A 16,253-nucleotide genomic window follows, 5' to 3' on the forward strand; every position below is an offset into this window, starting at 1 on the left:
AAGGATAAGGTGGGACTTGATATCCAGGACTGTGCTCTGTCTGGAAGCCTGCTCTGCAGTCAGTCCATATTCCACAGTATTTTGGTCATGTCTGCTCTGTTTCCTCATCTGCTCAGAATGTCTCATAACTCATCTTTTTTTTTTATTACAATGTCATCATCTATTGTGGTTTTCCCCATTTTTTTTCAGACTCTGATTACCTTCAAGGGCAGGAAAGGTGTGACAGAATAGAACAAAGTTAAGAAATTCCCAGGAGAATACGGAAATTAAAAAGAGAGTCTCATGTCCAAACCCATCCTAGCAAACATGGTAACGAGGCTTTGAGAAAGACTGCTGATTCGTGGGTTTTCCCCGTTTTCTTTTTATTTGTAGGTAATACATTTAAGGGTATCAATATAGTAAAACGTTTGGTCTGTGAAATACCATAATGATTAGCACCAAAAGGAGTCATGGAGCTTGTATATGTTATTATAAACAATAATTTTTACTGTTGGTCATGAGATGAGTTTTCGTTTTTACATCCCAAAGGTTTTGAAAGTGCTTGTGGACCGAAGAAACAACACTTTTCAAAATCTCCATGGGGTTATCAGTAAGGACCACAGAGACAGTACTTGGCCTTTCCAGTTTTGGTTTACCTGGTAGACAAGAAAATCATGGGCACCAGATTACCACTGAAGTCTAAAGAACAGCCCCACATGTACCCGCTGACACACAGGAGGGATTCCCACAGTATGTGATCCCCTGCACTGTGTTCAGGAATAAAAGCAACATGCTCTGCAGATCATGGAGCGCTTAGTGCAATTTTCTCTTTGCTCCAATGCCAGACTGCAAAAGGCTGGAACCGTTATGTGTTCTGCTGATGCTGGCCTGCAGTCGAGGCCCTTGGCCTGCATGCTTTGTAAGCTCTGGAGCCTACAGGAGTCAGAAGGTCCAAGAGCGGGAGCCACTGTCATTGCCAGACGGCCCACCAAGGCAACTACTGATTCCCTTTGATTCTCTTTGCCTCAGCCTTTAGTTGAAATTACAACAAGTCAAATAGCTGATGCTTTTTCCCTCTCCGGGTAAGGGTGAAGAAACATTGTTCACCAGTGTGTTCTGTCTTGCTTCACTGATGAGCCGGCATGCTAAGTCAAGGAAGAGTTTCTCCACGTTATCGGATTCCTTGGCTGAAGTCTCCAGGTAATACATGTCCTGAGCTTCTGAGAATTCCTCTGCCCTCTGCTGGGAGACCTCTCTCCTTTCAGCCAGGTCAATCTTGTTGCCTAGAACGATGGTAAATTAGAGAAAGAATAGTCATTGGACTGTGTAGGCGGAGAAGCATCAAGATTCAATTCCAGACCTGAAGTCAATGGGCAGATTACACAGATGGGCAGGCAAAGAAAAGCAAATGTGTCCATGATCGCAGGAATGTTCATTCTAACATACCAGTGCCATTTGTAAGGACAAAGACTGGAAACAACCCACATTACTTGTATGAAGTACAATGCATGCACACAAGTATTCAACCCAGTAAAGAAAAGAAGCCAGGGGCTGGAGAGATGGCTCAGAGGTTAAGAGCATTGCCTGCTCTTCCAAAGGTCCTGAGTTCAATTCCCAGCAACCACATGGTGGCTCACAACCATCTGTAATGGGCTCTGGTGCCCTCTTCTGGCCTGCAGACATACAGACAGAATATTGTATACATAATAAATAAATAAATAAATGAATGAATATTTTTTTTAAAAAAAAAAGAAGCCAAAGAGAAATATTCTATACAATGTCATGAATCAAAAAAGCAAAGCAGAGAAAAAGCATGATCAGCAACTGCCTAAATGGAAAATTTAAAAATTCCACTCTTATTTTTTTTAAAAAACTTATTTATTATGTATACAATATTCTGTCTGTGTGTATGTCTGCAAGCCAGAAGAGGGCACCAGACCTCATTACAGATGGTTGTGAGCCACTATGTGGTTGCCGGGAATTGAACTCAGGACCTATGGAAGGGTAGGCAATGCTCTTAACCACTGAGCCATCTCTCCAGCCCCCTCTTTTCTTATTTTTTAAGAAAATAATAAACCAAGATTGTAATTTAAAAGACAAAGGCTACAGCCCGGGTGGTGGTGGCACATGTCTTTAATACCAGCACTCCGGAGACAAACAGGAGAGGAGCTCTGTGAGTTTAAGACCAGCCTGGTCTACAAAGTGAGTTCCGAAACAGCCAGAGCTGTTACACAGAGAAACTCTGTCTTAAAAAACCAAAACAAAAAAGACAATGGTTGCCCAGAAAGACAAAAGGTAAAGAGCACAGGGGCAGAAACCAGACCTCTCTGAGCATATTCTGCCTTACAGATTTGACTTTAGAAGCTTACATTTTACATAATTAAACAATACAATTATGTAATTAGCACAAAATTAAAACTTAAAATCAATTTGTAAGTATTAAACATATTTGTCATATAGAGAGGCATGGGTATAGACAATTATTTCAAGTAAATTGAAAACATGACTTAACCCTGCGTCCTTAGGTGTTTACGGACAAAAAGGATTTGAAGAACAAAGTCTTGGGTTCATTCAGTAATCATGTAAAGGCAGAGCTGGTATTGAGATGTGGAGGCTGTTGTGTATGTATTACGGGATAAAACAAGTCATTAATTATGCTGACGTCACTTGGCACTGGTATTTTTGACAAGAGAAAGATGAAATAAGGGTATGAGATTAATGATGCTAAGTAAAAAAATTGCAGTTTTAAATTATAGATCTAAGTAGCTGTATGAATAATTCATGGTATAATTTATATTTTATCTTTTAAAAGTTTCCTACACCGTTTTCTAGGCAGGCTGACAAGAGTCAACTACGCTACCTGGTAACACTGCCTAAAAGAGCCAATTGATAAGTTCCTCTGTGCGTGGATTAAAAGCACCAGTAGAATGCCATAACATTGGAGGTTCCTGACTGTTGATTCCCCATTGAAAAAGAACTCCCATAAGTTTATGTTCTTGGAGCTGCTCCTATGGGACACAGAGGCCAGTGCATCTCTTGTACCTGTGACAGATGGACTTTGTCTCCTCATTCCTGGGTTGTCCAGGCCTGCCAAGAGGACTGTGACACCTAATGCCAACCTGCCACTGGGTCAGATGAGCTGTCCTGAATCTCCCTAAGTGAACATGATTTCATACGTGGTTTAAGATTGTCCTGTGAATCAGAACACAACTTGCTGAACCTAATAAGACAACACAATTCACCATATTCATGCATACATGTCGCTTCCAATGCCAAGAAGTTTAGAAATGGTGACCTACAAGTAAGGAGAATCCAACAGTGAGGCTGGGGCTTCTAATTATAAACTCTCTATTAGACAGACATACCACCTCTTAAAGACACGGTCACTTCTAGGTCTGGGGCATGAAATGGTATGCCTGAGAATTTGCCTTATGTCACATCAGAGAGCAGGGAAATTATCTCGGACTCCTGGAGTTACATCAAAAGGATTTGGGAGCTTATTTGAAGATGCCTCCCATGTCAATGAGGGAACAACGGGAAGCTGGGTGGTAATTTTTTACTTTTACACCAGCAGTATCCACCATCTGGTAACACTTTCACCTACACTGATAGGAAAATCAGCAATATTTTTGTTTATTTTTCTAAATTATTACCATGGGATAGAACTTACTTCATGTCCTCCTCCGTTGTACAACTGAATGATGATTATATAACTCAGGTAACCATATAGCATGTTCTTGGAAGGTACCAGCACATAAGCGTTACGTGAGCATACATTGTATGATGCACTCCAATCAATCCCCTTCCTGATTAGCCTTTACTTACCCACTAGCACAGTGATGACCTTATTGCTAGCATACTGTTCTATCTCTCGCAACCACTCAGGAAGGCAACGGAAGGATTCCTCACAGGTGATGTCATAGGTAAGGATCAAGGCATTGGCGCTTCGGTAATAACTTTGGGTAATTGAACGAAATCTCTCTTGACCTGCAGTGTCCCAGATCTGTAACTGTAGAGGCATAAGACAGGGATCAGCTTGGCAGAGCAGAAAAGAAAAGAGCTTTAAAATTGCATTGCTATAGCTCAGAAATGGGAACATCGCCCAAACAATTTCATCTTTGTGTTCCGCCCTGAAAACATTTATTCTTTTTGCAGTGAAGTGTTTCTGGTCCAGGGAAGGGGCATATTCTCTTTCCTATTTTTGTTTGTTTGTTTAATTTAATGTTGACAGAGGTTTCTGTCCCTCCCAATATTGCAGTCGTTCAGTCCCAAATAAACACACAGAGGTCTACATTAATTATAAACTGATTGGCCTATTAGCTCAGGCTTTCTTATTAATTAAGTCTTACATCTTACAGTAACCCATAATTCTTGTCTGTGTTAGCCACGTAACTTGGTACGTTTTAGCAGTGAGGCATTCTCATCTTGCTTCCTCTGTGTTGGTGTGACAACTGTAGACTGAGCCTTTCCTCTTCCCAGTATTCTCCTATTCTGGTGGCCCCGCCTCTACTTCCTGCCTGGCTACTGGCCAATCAGCATTTTATGAAACCAGTACAACTGACAAACCTTTACAGGGTACATGACCATTGTCCCACAGCACACTTGTGTTATAATAGGGCATGATAAGTCATCTACTATTTCTAAATGTAGCAAACTGGTGGTTAATAAGAAAGGAAAACATTTCCCAAATCTTTTCCCTCAACCTCCCCACACAGATCACACAACAAAGGAGACCTGTTCTCCAGACACAACCCTAGATATAGAACAGAGTGTTTAGGGAGACAAATTATCACCATCAGCTTCCCTCCTAACTATAAATCCCATGGGTCACAGGTAAATTAACCTCTTTACTATTTCCTCAGGTAAGGCCTTCTAGAACCTTCTGCCATCATCATGTCCCTTGCAATACTTCATATCATTTTTTTTTCATAGCAACTGACATATCTTCAACAAGTATTTGAAATAGTTTGTCTAATGCCTGTCTGGCCTACTTGATTTACAGCTTTATAATAGGAGGAGGCAGGACCTTTACTCATCAAATACAGTATGCCTGAGACAGAAGGCAGATGCTGACGTTCTGAACTGATGATCTCGGGTGTTCCTGATCCCTTCCCAGTGAGGTAGGCAGGCTTAGTAAAAATTGTTTCTTCCACCCAGGTACTCACAAAGCTGGGACTCGAACTCCAGGTCTTCTATTCCCAGTTGAGAACTCAGCTGAGCACACCCTGTTGCTTTTGTCATTGCACGCTCATTTAAACGTACATCCACAACCAGCAGTCCCTTGGTGTCACCCTGGCCCCATGGCAGTTTGGCTGAAGACACTGAGTAGTGACCGACAGCTCCTGCCGCAAGCGAGTGCACACATTATTCTTTGATTGGAAGCTGCGGCAGCTCTTTGATGATATAAACCAAGTCTGTGTGTGCTAAATGCAAACGTACACGTGACTGTTTGCGCTGGAACAAAAGCTATTTCTGTTCTCTGCCTCAGAGTAGGGTCATGGTCTTCTTTTACCAAGATGTGCCTTAGCATAGCAGACTATTGTTTTAAAGCCCGATTCAGCCTCTAAAACACTTTTGACCAGATTTAGATACTGTCGATCATGAGAAAACAGTGTTCATGATAGGAACATCTTGGGAACTGCTTTAAGCATCAAAATATTTACCAAAATAGAGATTACATGGCCTTGCCAAGATACATGCCACCTTCTCATAGAAGACTGCCTGCGCCTCGCCTGACAGCTGACGATTAAGGATGTTTATCTTCCATCGTCTATCGCTCAAATTAGTTTCATCACATTTCTCTATAATCCATCGTCTCCCTTCATCCTTTGCAGAGCACTAGATATAGCACGACTAAAACACAATCCCTGATCTAAGAGAAATCACGGTCCACAAAGAACCCAAACCCACCAAGGATTAGCAGCATCCTCTCAAAGAAGAACCAGAGTGTCTCCAAATGTCGGTCTACCATCTGTCAGTATGTCACCCACATGGCACTCACGGGCTTCCTCGCCACGCTCACCTACACAGCACAGGGCTGCGACACTGTTCACCTGTCCTCCCACTGTACCGCTACTGCCTGCCCATGACAGCAGCGTCCTGTCATGGGGTTGCTAGGCTGTCCTCTTAAGTAGATTATGTTCTTGGAGGATCAACGTTATCTCTTTGCCTTCACATCTTAGTTTTCTTCCTAACGTAGTACATCGTGGGCACAGTCGAATGATGGTTAACAAGATGAACACAGGATTGCAGAACCACAAAGGAGGAATTGCTTGGCTATTCTTAGACAATTAGTGGGGTTTGAAAGAGCTGAGAGCTGAGACAAAATGTTATCGGAGCAAGATACCAGTAAGTCCCAAGAGTCAGTGATGCTTCTCCTACCAGGCTGCTCCGCATAATGCATCTACTATAACACGAGATGGGCAGACAGATCACCAAAAGAATGAACATTTATACCTAAGTTCATGAATCTCCTATCTGTGTAACCTAGGTGTGGTTCAAGATAAAACAACTTCTTAGGTGGCTGTGGTGCAGTGCAGGCCTTTAGTACCTGCACTCTGTGAGTTCAAGGACAGCCTGTTCTATAGAGCTAGCCAGAGCTACACAAAGAATTCCTATGTTGGGGGGTTGGGGGAGGCTGACCTCTTCTAATCAGTCTAAGGTTAAATACGTTTTATTTATTACTCATTAGCTTGTGATAGGCTGAAAAATCAAAGCATAAGATTGAATAGCATCATTCTACAGCTTTTTCCTTCTCCACAGTTTTTTTATGTTTATCTTATTTTACGTGTTGGGTTACAAATAAATCACAGGCAGCTTGAACTGGATCGGCCAGCTCCCTTTTCCTATGAAATGCTAGAAGTCTTAAGAGATCTTAATGGTGGGGGCTGGAGAGATAGCTCAGAGGTTAAGAGCACTGACTGCTCTTCCAGAGGTCCTGAGTTCAATTCCCAGCAACCACAGGGTGGCTTACAGCCATCTATAATGAGACCTGGCGCCCCCTTCTGGCTTGCAGGCACACGTGGAAGGAATGCTATACACATAATATAATAAATAAATAAATCTCTATTTAAAAAAAGAGAGAGAGATCTTAATGGCAACAACTGAGCTGTGAATATAAAGATGAGTAAGTTGAAAATCCCTGCTCTTGGAGAACCTGTGGTTTTGTGGTGGAATCCAATGCCAAAAAAATAAATAAATATATGGAACTTTGGCCATGTAATAATAAGCACTGAAAAATAAGGTCAGGGCTAGCAAAATGGCTCAGTGGGGAAGGGCCAAGTTTGATGCCCACACTCCACACGGTAGAAAGAGAGAACTCTTATGAGGTGTACTTTGGCCTTCACAAGTAAGCTGTGCTCATGTGCACACACATATACACACAGAGAAACAAAAATAAATATTTAAATTATTGTTTCCAAAAACAGAACAAATGGAATGCCAAAGCGTGGAACGCATGGATGGAAAAGAACCTGTTCTGTAACCACAGGACCATCCCTTTCTTTCTCCTTGCTCTTGGCCCAAGCCTGGTACATGGTAGGCACTAATATTTCAGGTTTAAAAAAAAAAAAAGACTTCACAAGTACATATGCAAATGGGAACTCCTATGTAGGAGGGAAACACATGCAAAGGTGGCCATCCTTTCCTGACTCCGCAGGCTGGCAACTACCTCCTCTAGAATAAAAGAAAACTATGCCAGTGTCTCTTCAGCCTGCTCCTGTCTCCTTCCAGTCCCCACACCCTTCTCCTCCTCTTCATTTTAAATACTTCTCTGGCCTTCTGGTTGACATGAATGTAGATTTTTTTTACAACCAGTGTCCCAGATTTCTGATCCCCATTATACTTGATATAGCTGTCTCTATGGTAAGGAACCATTGTAGAGTCAATACATAAGGAGATAAAGGTTCCTGTCTCTCATCAGGAGCCTCATCTCAGCCCTTACTTGCCATGGTATTCATGACCTGATGGAAGAATGCCAGGGAGCTTCTCTGACCCTTCCCAAGGCACTCATAGGATGTGAAGGGTGCAAATAACACAAACCAAATGTGGGATGCTCAGGCCGAGACTTGGGTACCAACTCTAGTACCACTCCCCATCATGCTGCAGAAGACGGGGATCATCCCACGGGATCTGACTCTGGAGACCTGACCAAGAAGTTTCAACAACTGAACGGCCGTATTAAACATCAGACAACTTACCTCCTTGCATGCGTGTGTGTGCGTGCGTGTGTGTGTGTGTGTGTGTGTGTGTGTGTGTGTGTGTGTGTAGCCACATGTGCAGGTGAGTATAGGTGCCTGTAAGTGTAAGCTAGAAGAAAGTATCAGACAGTCACGAGCAGCCCTACATGCTGGAGACCAAACTCAACCTCTAAGCCTTCTCTGGGACCTTCACTCCATCTTTCTTCCATCACCTCCTTCTCCTGCTGCAAGGTGATGAGCCTACTGCGCCTCCATTCCTCTCTTAGCTCTCAGGAGACCCCATGGAACTAGAAGGGTGCTAGCATACGAGGTTTAGACCCTGCTTGTCTCCCATCCAGGCTACAGCCATGATTAAGTAAATTAACTAAGTAACTGGTTCACCCGCTGAGACAGTGTGCCTGAGCTAATGGGAGCTCACCAACTCCAGCTGGACTAGGACTGAACGAGCATGGGATGGTGACCCTCTGAATGTGGCTGACAATTGGGGCAGACTGAGGAGCCAATGATAATGGCACTGGGATTTGTCTCTATTGCATGTGTTGGCTTTTGGGGATCCTATTCTCTTTGGATGCATACCTTCCTAAGCCTGGAGAGAGGGGGGAGGGCCTTGGACTTCCCCACAGGGCAGGGTACCCAGCCCTCTCTTAGGACTGGAGGGGTGGGAGAAGAGTGTGGGGGGAGAGCGGGAGGGAGGTGAGAGGAGGGGAGGAAGTGGAAATTTTGATTAGCATTATTTATAAAGTAATTTTAAAAAAAGTAACCTCTGAAGCTTGTGTACTAAAGACAACATCATCCACTTCCCAGAGATCATACTAAGAACTAAGGTGACAATGGCAACATATGTAAAGGCATCTATCAGAGACACTCACTCAGGATACATACTCGAAGCACATATTGCCTCCTGTTTCTGGACAGACTATAGTTCTTCTAAGTACCAAGCCATCTAGAAGCCACCGAGTGGAAGACAGAGTAGAGGTCAAAGGTTCTCTCTTGGACCTCTAGAGACTGACAGTAAAGACAGAGTGGGAGGAAGGATGACTTTCATAAGCAAGTCACATGACTGAATCACCTACACTGCCTACAAGGAAATGAGGGCATCAGGAGGCAAACAGAAGAGAACAATATTGATCCAGCTTTGAAATCCAAAAAGAAATTCCTACTCTGTCTTCACATCACTTCTGACACGACAGGAAAAGGTGCTTTCCCCACTGTCTTCATCAGGATAAATGTGTCCTCCCTAAACTTCTTCAGGGTATTTTCTTTCTTTTCTTTTGAGTTTGGACCACAGTAACCTAGGCTGGCCCCCAACTTGCTATTGTTAAGGATGACCTTGAATTTGCAATCGCTCCACCCGACTCCTAGGTGGGCTGACTGGTCTGCCCTACCACGCCTAGACTTCCGTGGTGCTGGTGGTTCACTTCAAGGCTTCCTGCTTGCTAGGGAAGTACTCTTGCCAGCTGAGCTCCACCCCAGTGGATCCATTGCAACGTAGGGTTGAATGAAGCGGTTTAATAAATGTCATGAAAACTGCCTGTGCTTCCTCCCCTAAACTCTTAGAGAACACGTCAAAGGTTTATTAGAAATTTAGCTTCTTACCTTTACTTTTTCACCATTAATCTCCACTGTTTTAATCATAAAATCGACTCCAATTGTGGCTCCTTGACCTGGGGGGAAAAGACCCTAAGGAAGAAACAACGGCAGTGAAATTTAAGCACAGCTTCCAACTCAGTGGACTCTCCTCACCGCCCACCCCATCCTCCGACTGAGGTAATTGGTATTAGAGTACTCTGCTTGGTGTCCTGTTTGGAGGGGAAGGGAGGAGGGGATAGGAGGATGGCAGGAGTAACGCTGGCAGGAGCAAACACAGGCTTTGCCAGCTATATGTCTCAAGATCATAAGCACGTCACTGGGTCCCTCTGGATCTGCAAGAGAGGACTGAATAATTTCTAAGGGACCTTTCAGGAAAACGACACCGTCAAGCAAACTCTAAAAAAAAAAAGCCCTAAGAAACAAACCTTTCTCTGTGGAAAATCTGTGGGCGTGTCCTCCTTACAGAAGCAAGAAAGACTGCTAAAGTTAGGTGGATGTAAAACCAGCTGGAGTTTCCAGTGTCTCTGCGTGACAGCTGTCTGAACTCCAGATGCTGCTTGGCTTTTGACTTTTGATTTCATCAGACCGAGACTTACTGAATACATGGGCTCCTGTCTGAGGTCATTCCGCACAGGAAAAACCTTGACATTTCCAGCAACTGTGAGCCCTGAAGCTGTCTGGGTTGCCCAATCTGTCACTCCAGTTTTCCACAGACAGACAGACAGACGGCAGTGAAGGGGGGCTGGGAGCTCACCAGCCGGTCACATGCAATGGGAAGGTCTGGTTAGTGAAGGTAGGCGCGGGGATCAAGACTACCACCTGGCCACCGCTCTTCCTATGTTCCCAAGGCGCCTGTCACAAAATCATGTCATATACATGATGATCCAGAAAGGGGCATCCTTTGGATTTTTCAGTGGTGAAGAAAATCAACTTCAGAATGAATTTTTTTAAATTTTACTAATTTCTATATAAAAACAAACTTGTAAACCTTGACCAGTGATTCTCAAGAGGTGAACCCTGGGGGGACTTGCACTTGGGTTCTACGAGAGAGAATCAAATCAGAAAGCATATTCAGTTACGTTCAGGTTCGTCTCTGCCCTCAGCTCATCCCTACTTAAGAGACTTACTTAGACAAGCAGGTCGTTTGGTTATAAACCCAAAGGGTTCACTGTGTTGTCTGGATGAGAATGGGCACAAGCAGGAAAGTTGAGGTTTAATCGGTATTGGACTCAGTTTAATGCCCAGATTAATTTGTTTCCACCTTTAGGTGATTATCAACTACAGATCTATTTTTTTCAAACCCAGTCTATTTTTGATGCTGCACACTGAAAACAAAACCACCTGTCCCTTTCGTATGAGGAAGCAAGATGAGGTGAGGGAGAAGCCCTCGGCACCATGCTCTCTCGGCCGATTTAGAAAACCTTTAGCTACAAACTTGATGGCGCTTTCAAAGGGTGCCGTGAGAGCCTGCAGCCCAGAGGTCAGCACTGGGCCCAGTCACCCATCCAGAGATGCTCACTGGGAGACAGGTGAGACCAACAAACCCAACCCTGGATTCCAGACTCCCTTACCTGAGTGAATCGTCGGACTAGGCACGTCTTCCCCACTCCAGCGTTGCCAATTAAAACAATCTTGAAGAGGAAATCATAATCTTCCATACTCATTTACACGGCTGCAAGCAAACACAGGAAACAGTGAGCAGGGCCCAGCAGATGTCCCCGGGAACTCAGGCTGCACCAGCCCCTGCTCCGCAGAAGCAAGCGCTCTGACTCATGTGAAGAGCAGCTGAAGGCTCCCCTCTGGTGACGCTGCCAGCGAAAGAGGAACAGAGGTGTTTGGTCCCAGGTGGACTTCATTCTCCCGAGGTACCTCCAGCTGCAGGAGGCAGATGACACACATCGCCCTTCCACCTGGTAACCTTTAACCCTCCAAGCTGTCGGGTTATAGGTCTTCAAGCGATAAACTGTGTGTTTTCTTTTTGTGTGGAAAGCCAGGCTAGCCAGGAGGGCGGACAAGCCGGGAGAGAGAAGAGCCGTCCAGAGATTAAGACAGCTAGTAGGCTGTGTATGAAGAAAACGATAGCTGCCAGGAGACTATATGAAAGGGAGGAAATTATAAAAGGCCCCTCACTCTCACGCAAGTCCTAGGTTTTTGGGGCCAAAACCCTTTCCCGGCTCTCCCATTTCTGTCTCCTACCACCCACACCGGTGCTAAATGACCTCCAACGCTGCCTGTCTTCCAATTTCATCAAGCTGTGCTAAGTCCTCTCTGCCTTCTGAATTTTTCTTCAAGCTCTGAGTCCGTCAAAGACCAGCGCACGCCTCTCGTTTTCTCTGAATCTCGCTGGTCTCCCTCAAGAGGCTGGTAAAAACAAAGTGAGGACTGCTTACCATTCCTCCATGCCAGAACTTCACTTGCCATGCGGATTCATTTCGTCAAATGCCTGCCTTATTCTTGAGGGAAGGGACAATGCCTTTCAGCTCTAATTCCTAGCCCTGGAACAGAGACTCACCTAGTAAATGTCTACTCTGTAGACAGAAAGACTTATTAATGGGCATATCGCTTAGCTGTGGGCATCTGCTTCTCTGATTGTGCTAAGAATATCACCATTGTGTAACTTAGAGCATCACCAAGATTAAAACCAAACACAAAACTCAAGTCTCGCACAGACCTTGGTACCCACCAAGCCTGTTCTTATGGAGCCAATCAATCTGAACCCCACCTGTGCCCTTTTGCTAGCACCTGGAGACTTCTGCCCCAAGGCCAACAAGATAAAGTGTAAATACCAACTAGGAAGTAGAGGAACAATCTCAGACTCAGGAGGCAGAGGCTAGAGGAGGTTTGATTTGAAGCCAAACTGGGCTACGTAGGGAGACTGGATCGCAAGCAACAAACAAAAGTTAAGGAATAACTCTAGCTAACTGCTGAAGATCATTGTGTCTCAGGCAGAACAGGGCGAACTGTAGTGGCATTTCACTTGTATTTTAATAAGTAAAACTTGCATGAGGATCAGAGAGTAAAACAGCCCCACTGGGATTAAAGGCATGCACCTCCCGGTTTCTATGGCAACTAGTGTGGCTACTGGGATTAAAGGTGTGTGTTACCACTGCCTGGTCTATAAGGCTGACCAGTGGAGGGAGAAGAGAAAGACAGCGAGTCATGGAGAGAGGGGTTCTTAGCAGGCTGAGGGGAGGAAGCATCAGGCTTACTCGTACCAGGGTACCTCAATCTCAGCGACAAAGGATTGCAAGTGGAGAATCCCACGTGATGAACCTGCCAAGTAGGGGGATTTATATGTGGATTTCAGCAGTCCTTGAAAGATGTCTGACAAACAGGCAGACAGACTCCCAGGGTTCTGTCTCATATCCCTGGAACTGTGGAGGAAAACCACTTCTCTGTGCAAGAATCTGAGCCCGCGAACAGTGACTCCACCGCCTATATGCCTTGCACTATACTTAACCTTTTTTTCATGGACATTTTCAATAGTCCATGAGGCTAATGTCGATTAATGCTGTATGTAACTTGAGCAAGCTGAGGTTGACAGAAACCAAGGTTAGCTCCAATTCCTAACAGCCAGATTTCAAGCTCAAAGGGTATTAGTGATCAAAGAAATTCTAACTGTAAAAACCAAAGAGACCAAGGTTCAAATCCTGGCTGTTGAATTTTCTCAGCCTGTGCCTTTGGGCAAATGATTTGTCTTGCCCACTAACAAAAAAGAGCTCATAGCACCTATATCACCGAATTATGATGGCTAACAAGATCAGAAGTCTTGAGGACAGTATTTGGTTTTGGTAAAGCCCACTCCTTAAGATGGTTCACAAGTCTCCCACTGTCTACTTTCCGTCTCTGTGGCGAGAGTCACATCTCACCACCTCCTCACAACCCTCACAAGGTGCACTGGTTTTCCCCAGCTCCCAAACACCACAGCTCTGCTTTGCACCTCACCCCTTTCTGCAGAGAGACCTCCCCCGGCCGAGCTAGCTTTCACTTCTGTTTTAGAGCTCAGCTAAGCATCACATCCTGTAGAGCGTTTCTCTGACCTGAGAGGGGGCCTGGGCCCCCCTCATTTCCACTCCCACAATGCCTTCTTCCTCTTAGACACCATAATTTCCTTAACTCTGTGTATTGGTCTACACTCCACCACCATCCCTCGGCATCACAGTGCGGCTTAAACACAAGAACTCACAACGTGTGTATACTGTGTCTGGCTAAACCATGGCCCTGAAATCAGCACCATCATCACCATCCTCTCCATCATTTTCATCATCTCACCATATTAATTATTGAACCTCACAACAGTCCTACTGTTGACATTTTTAACTTGACAGTTAAAGGTGTGGAGGTACAAGAAAAGTTAAGTAAGAAAAATATCATGATGTATCCCTAGATTTAGTTTTCTATTCAACTGAAACTTGATAATTATATTGTCAGGGCCTTAAAATATTCCTTTGTTGGGGTAGAGAATGGGAGGGAAGGAGGGAAGGGAAACTGGTTGAGAAGTAAAATAAGTAAATAAATTTTAAAAATATTCTTTTATCTCCATATACTGTCCTGGTGAGACCTGTGCTGATATGATTTTTTAAGACAAATATAGTATTTCTTTATGAATAATTTTTTCTCTGAAAATATTTGAGAATGTCATTTTTCTTTGATGGCCCTCAGTACGGCAATTTAATGTATTCTTAGTTTGGAAATTTTTTAATAAAATAGGTTTCCAAGTCATAAAAAGAAAGCACTGAGCCCCTACAGTTTATAACTGGAGGATCTGAGAGTCTAATTCCATCTCGGCTCTGTTGTCAATAGTGACTTTCACCAGGCTGGTGCACAGGAGGGGCTCCAGGAAGATGTGACTCCATTGTCAACAGTGACTTTCACCAGGCTGGTGCACAGGAGGGGCTCCAGGAAGATGTGACTCCATTGTCAACAGTGACTTTCACCAGGCTGGTGCATGGAAGGGGCTCCAGGAAGATGTGACGGACTGAACAAAGCGGTGTGGGCCCTTTCGACGTGGGTCTTCCCTTTTCTATCCCCTCTCTCGTTTCAAATTCAAACCTTTCCTTATCACATCGTGCTACCTAAAGCAGACTCAAGGCTAAACTCTTGATAAATCCGTGGGAGATGGTATGTCGGTTCAAAACCTGCTGTGAAGACTGAAAAGAAGGAACCACATCGGTAATCCCAGAACGTGGGAGGTGAAGGCAGGAAGACTTGCAAACTCAAGGCCAACCTGCTCTACACTAGGAATCCCAGGCTAGCTAGCCAGAGCGACATACTCTGCCTCGGACACAGACTTAAAAAGTGAAAAGAAACCTCAGTTCCGAGCACAAGAACCTGTATGGAGCAGGACTTGTCCCTTTCCAGTCAGATGCTGGAATAGTGGGACGGGGCTGCATCCTTTTCCTGTGCATAGACGCCTGACACACTTTTATTCTAATTTATGACAGATGTCAAAGAAACAAAACAAGAAATTGAGGGGAAAAAATGCCCAGAGGAAGGTTATCCATGTCTAAATTATACATTTGATACGAGGGAAAGGAAGAGGACCAATTACAATCAGCCTGGGTTTGTGTGATTACCACCTGGACCAAATTACCAAACAAAAGATAAGATATTCTTTCTGTAAGAAATTAACTTTAACGTTTTGTTGAATGTTTCTGTGTATCTCTCTTTGGGTCCAGAGAGCCTCGCATGCGGACTACATGTTCTTCCACTGAGCTACGCTCCAACCCTGAACACTTTCTTAAGGGAACCTCGGGGGCTAACAAGTTTGGTCTCAGTACAGCTGCAGGCCGTGTGTGGTTAAGCCAGGCTGTGCACTCCAGGTTACATGCCGAGGGGAGGGCTCCACTTCCAAGAACACATTACATCTCTAGGGAAGTCCTTCTGTTTGGGCCATAAAGTAACCAGCCCAGAGGTTGCCAGTCACTGTGATGATGAGTATCCCAGGAGGGGGGACCCCAGAAACAGATTAGCCCCACTCCAGAGTGACGGTAACAATCGTACCTTGTCTACAGAGCAAGTGTGCTGCAGGACGTGCTACTGACCAAGCATATTATAAGAATTCCCATTCTGCTAACAACAGTAATAATAGCTGGCACTTGAGGCTTATTGTGTCCTGGGCCTTCTCCTCCACGTACTGACCCACAGGAGCTTCACAACAACGCTATGATGCAGGTACGCTTATCACCTAAGAGCCGTTGTGACTCAAAACAGAATACTGCCACCTCCAGTTTTGTGATTGACAGAGTGGCTATCTGAAGTTCAGGTCAATGGTCGCCATGCCCTTTGAACACAGTGGTCTAGAAAGCCCTTGCCGCTAAAGCATCAAACCCACACTGATGGTCTGCACGTGGACCCCAGGCCTTCCGCCGCTCTTCACCCTGCCCCCCTCTCCCCCAGCACACTCTCTCTCTGGGAGCTAGACTTAGATCCCCTCACATACCACTCCTGTAACTCATCTGCCATCCACCCACATAACTAAGTACC

At 44.6% G+C, this 16,253-nt stretch overlaps 1 protein-coding gene across 2 annotated transcripts in view; it reads right to left on the bottom strand.

Annotated features, from left to right (window-relative positions):
• Nucleotides 1–337: 337 nt before the first annotated feature.
• Rab30 (RAB30, member RAS oncogene family) overlaps nt 338–16,253 on the bottom strand; it is a 74,683-nt gene continuing 58,767 nt past the window's right edge. For both annotated transcript variants that reach the window (XM_075952324.1, XM_075952325.1), the window contains 4 exons: nt 11,339–11,439; nt 9,774–9,857; nt 3,805–3,988; nt 338–1,262 (listed from right to left, as the gene is read on the bottom strand). In XM_075952324.1, coding sequence (XP_075808439.1) covers nt 1,012–1,262; nt 3,805–3,988; nt 9,774–9,857; nt 11,339–11,431 — 612 coding nt within the window. In that variant the 5' untranslated portion in view covers nt 11,432–11,439 and the 3' untranslated portion in view covers nt 338–1,011. The remainder of the gene's footprint in view (nt 1,263–3,804; nt 3,989–9,773; nt 9,858–11,338; nt 11,440–16,253) is intronic.

The sequence above is a fragment of the Microtus pennsylvanicus genome, chromosome 18 (assembly GCF_037038515.1).
Source record: "Microtus pennsylvanicus isolate mMicPen1 chromosome 18, mMicPen1.hap1, whole genome shotgun sequence".
Taxonomy (NCBI): domain Eukaryota; kingdom Metazoa; phylum Chordata; class Mammalia; order Rodentia; family Cricetidae; genus Microtus; species Microtus pennsylvanicus.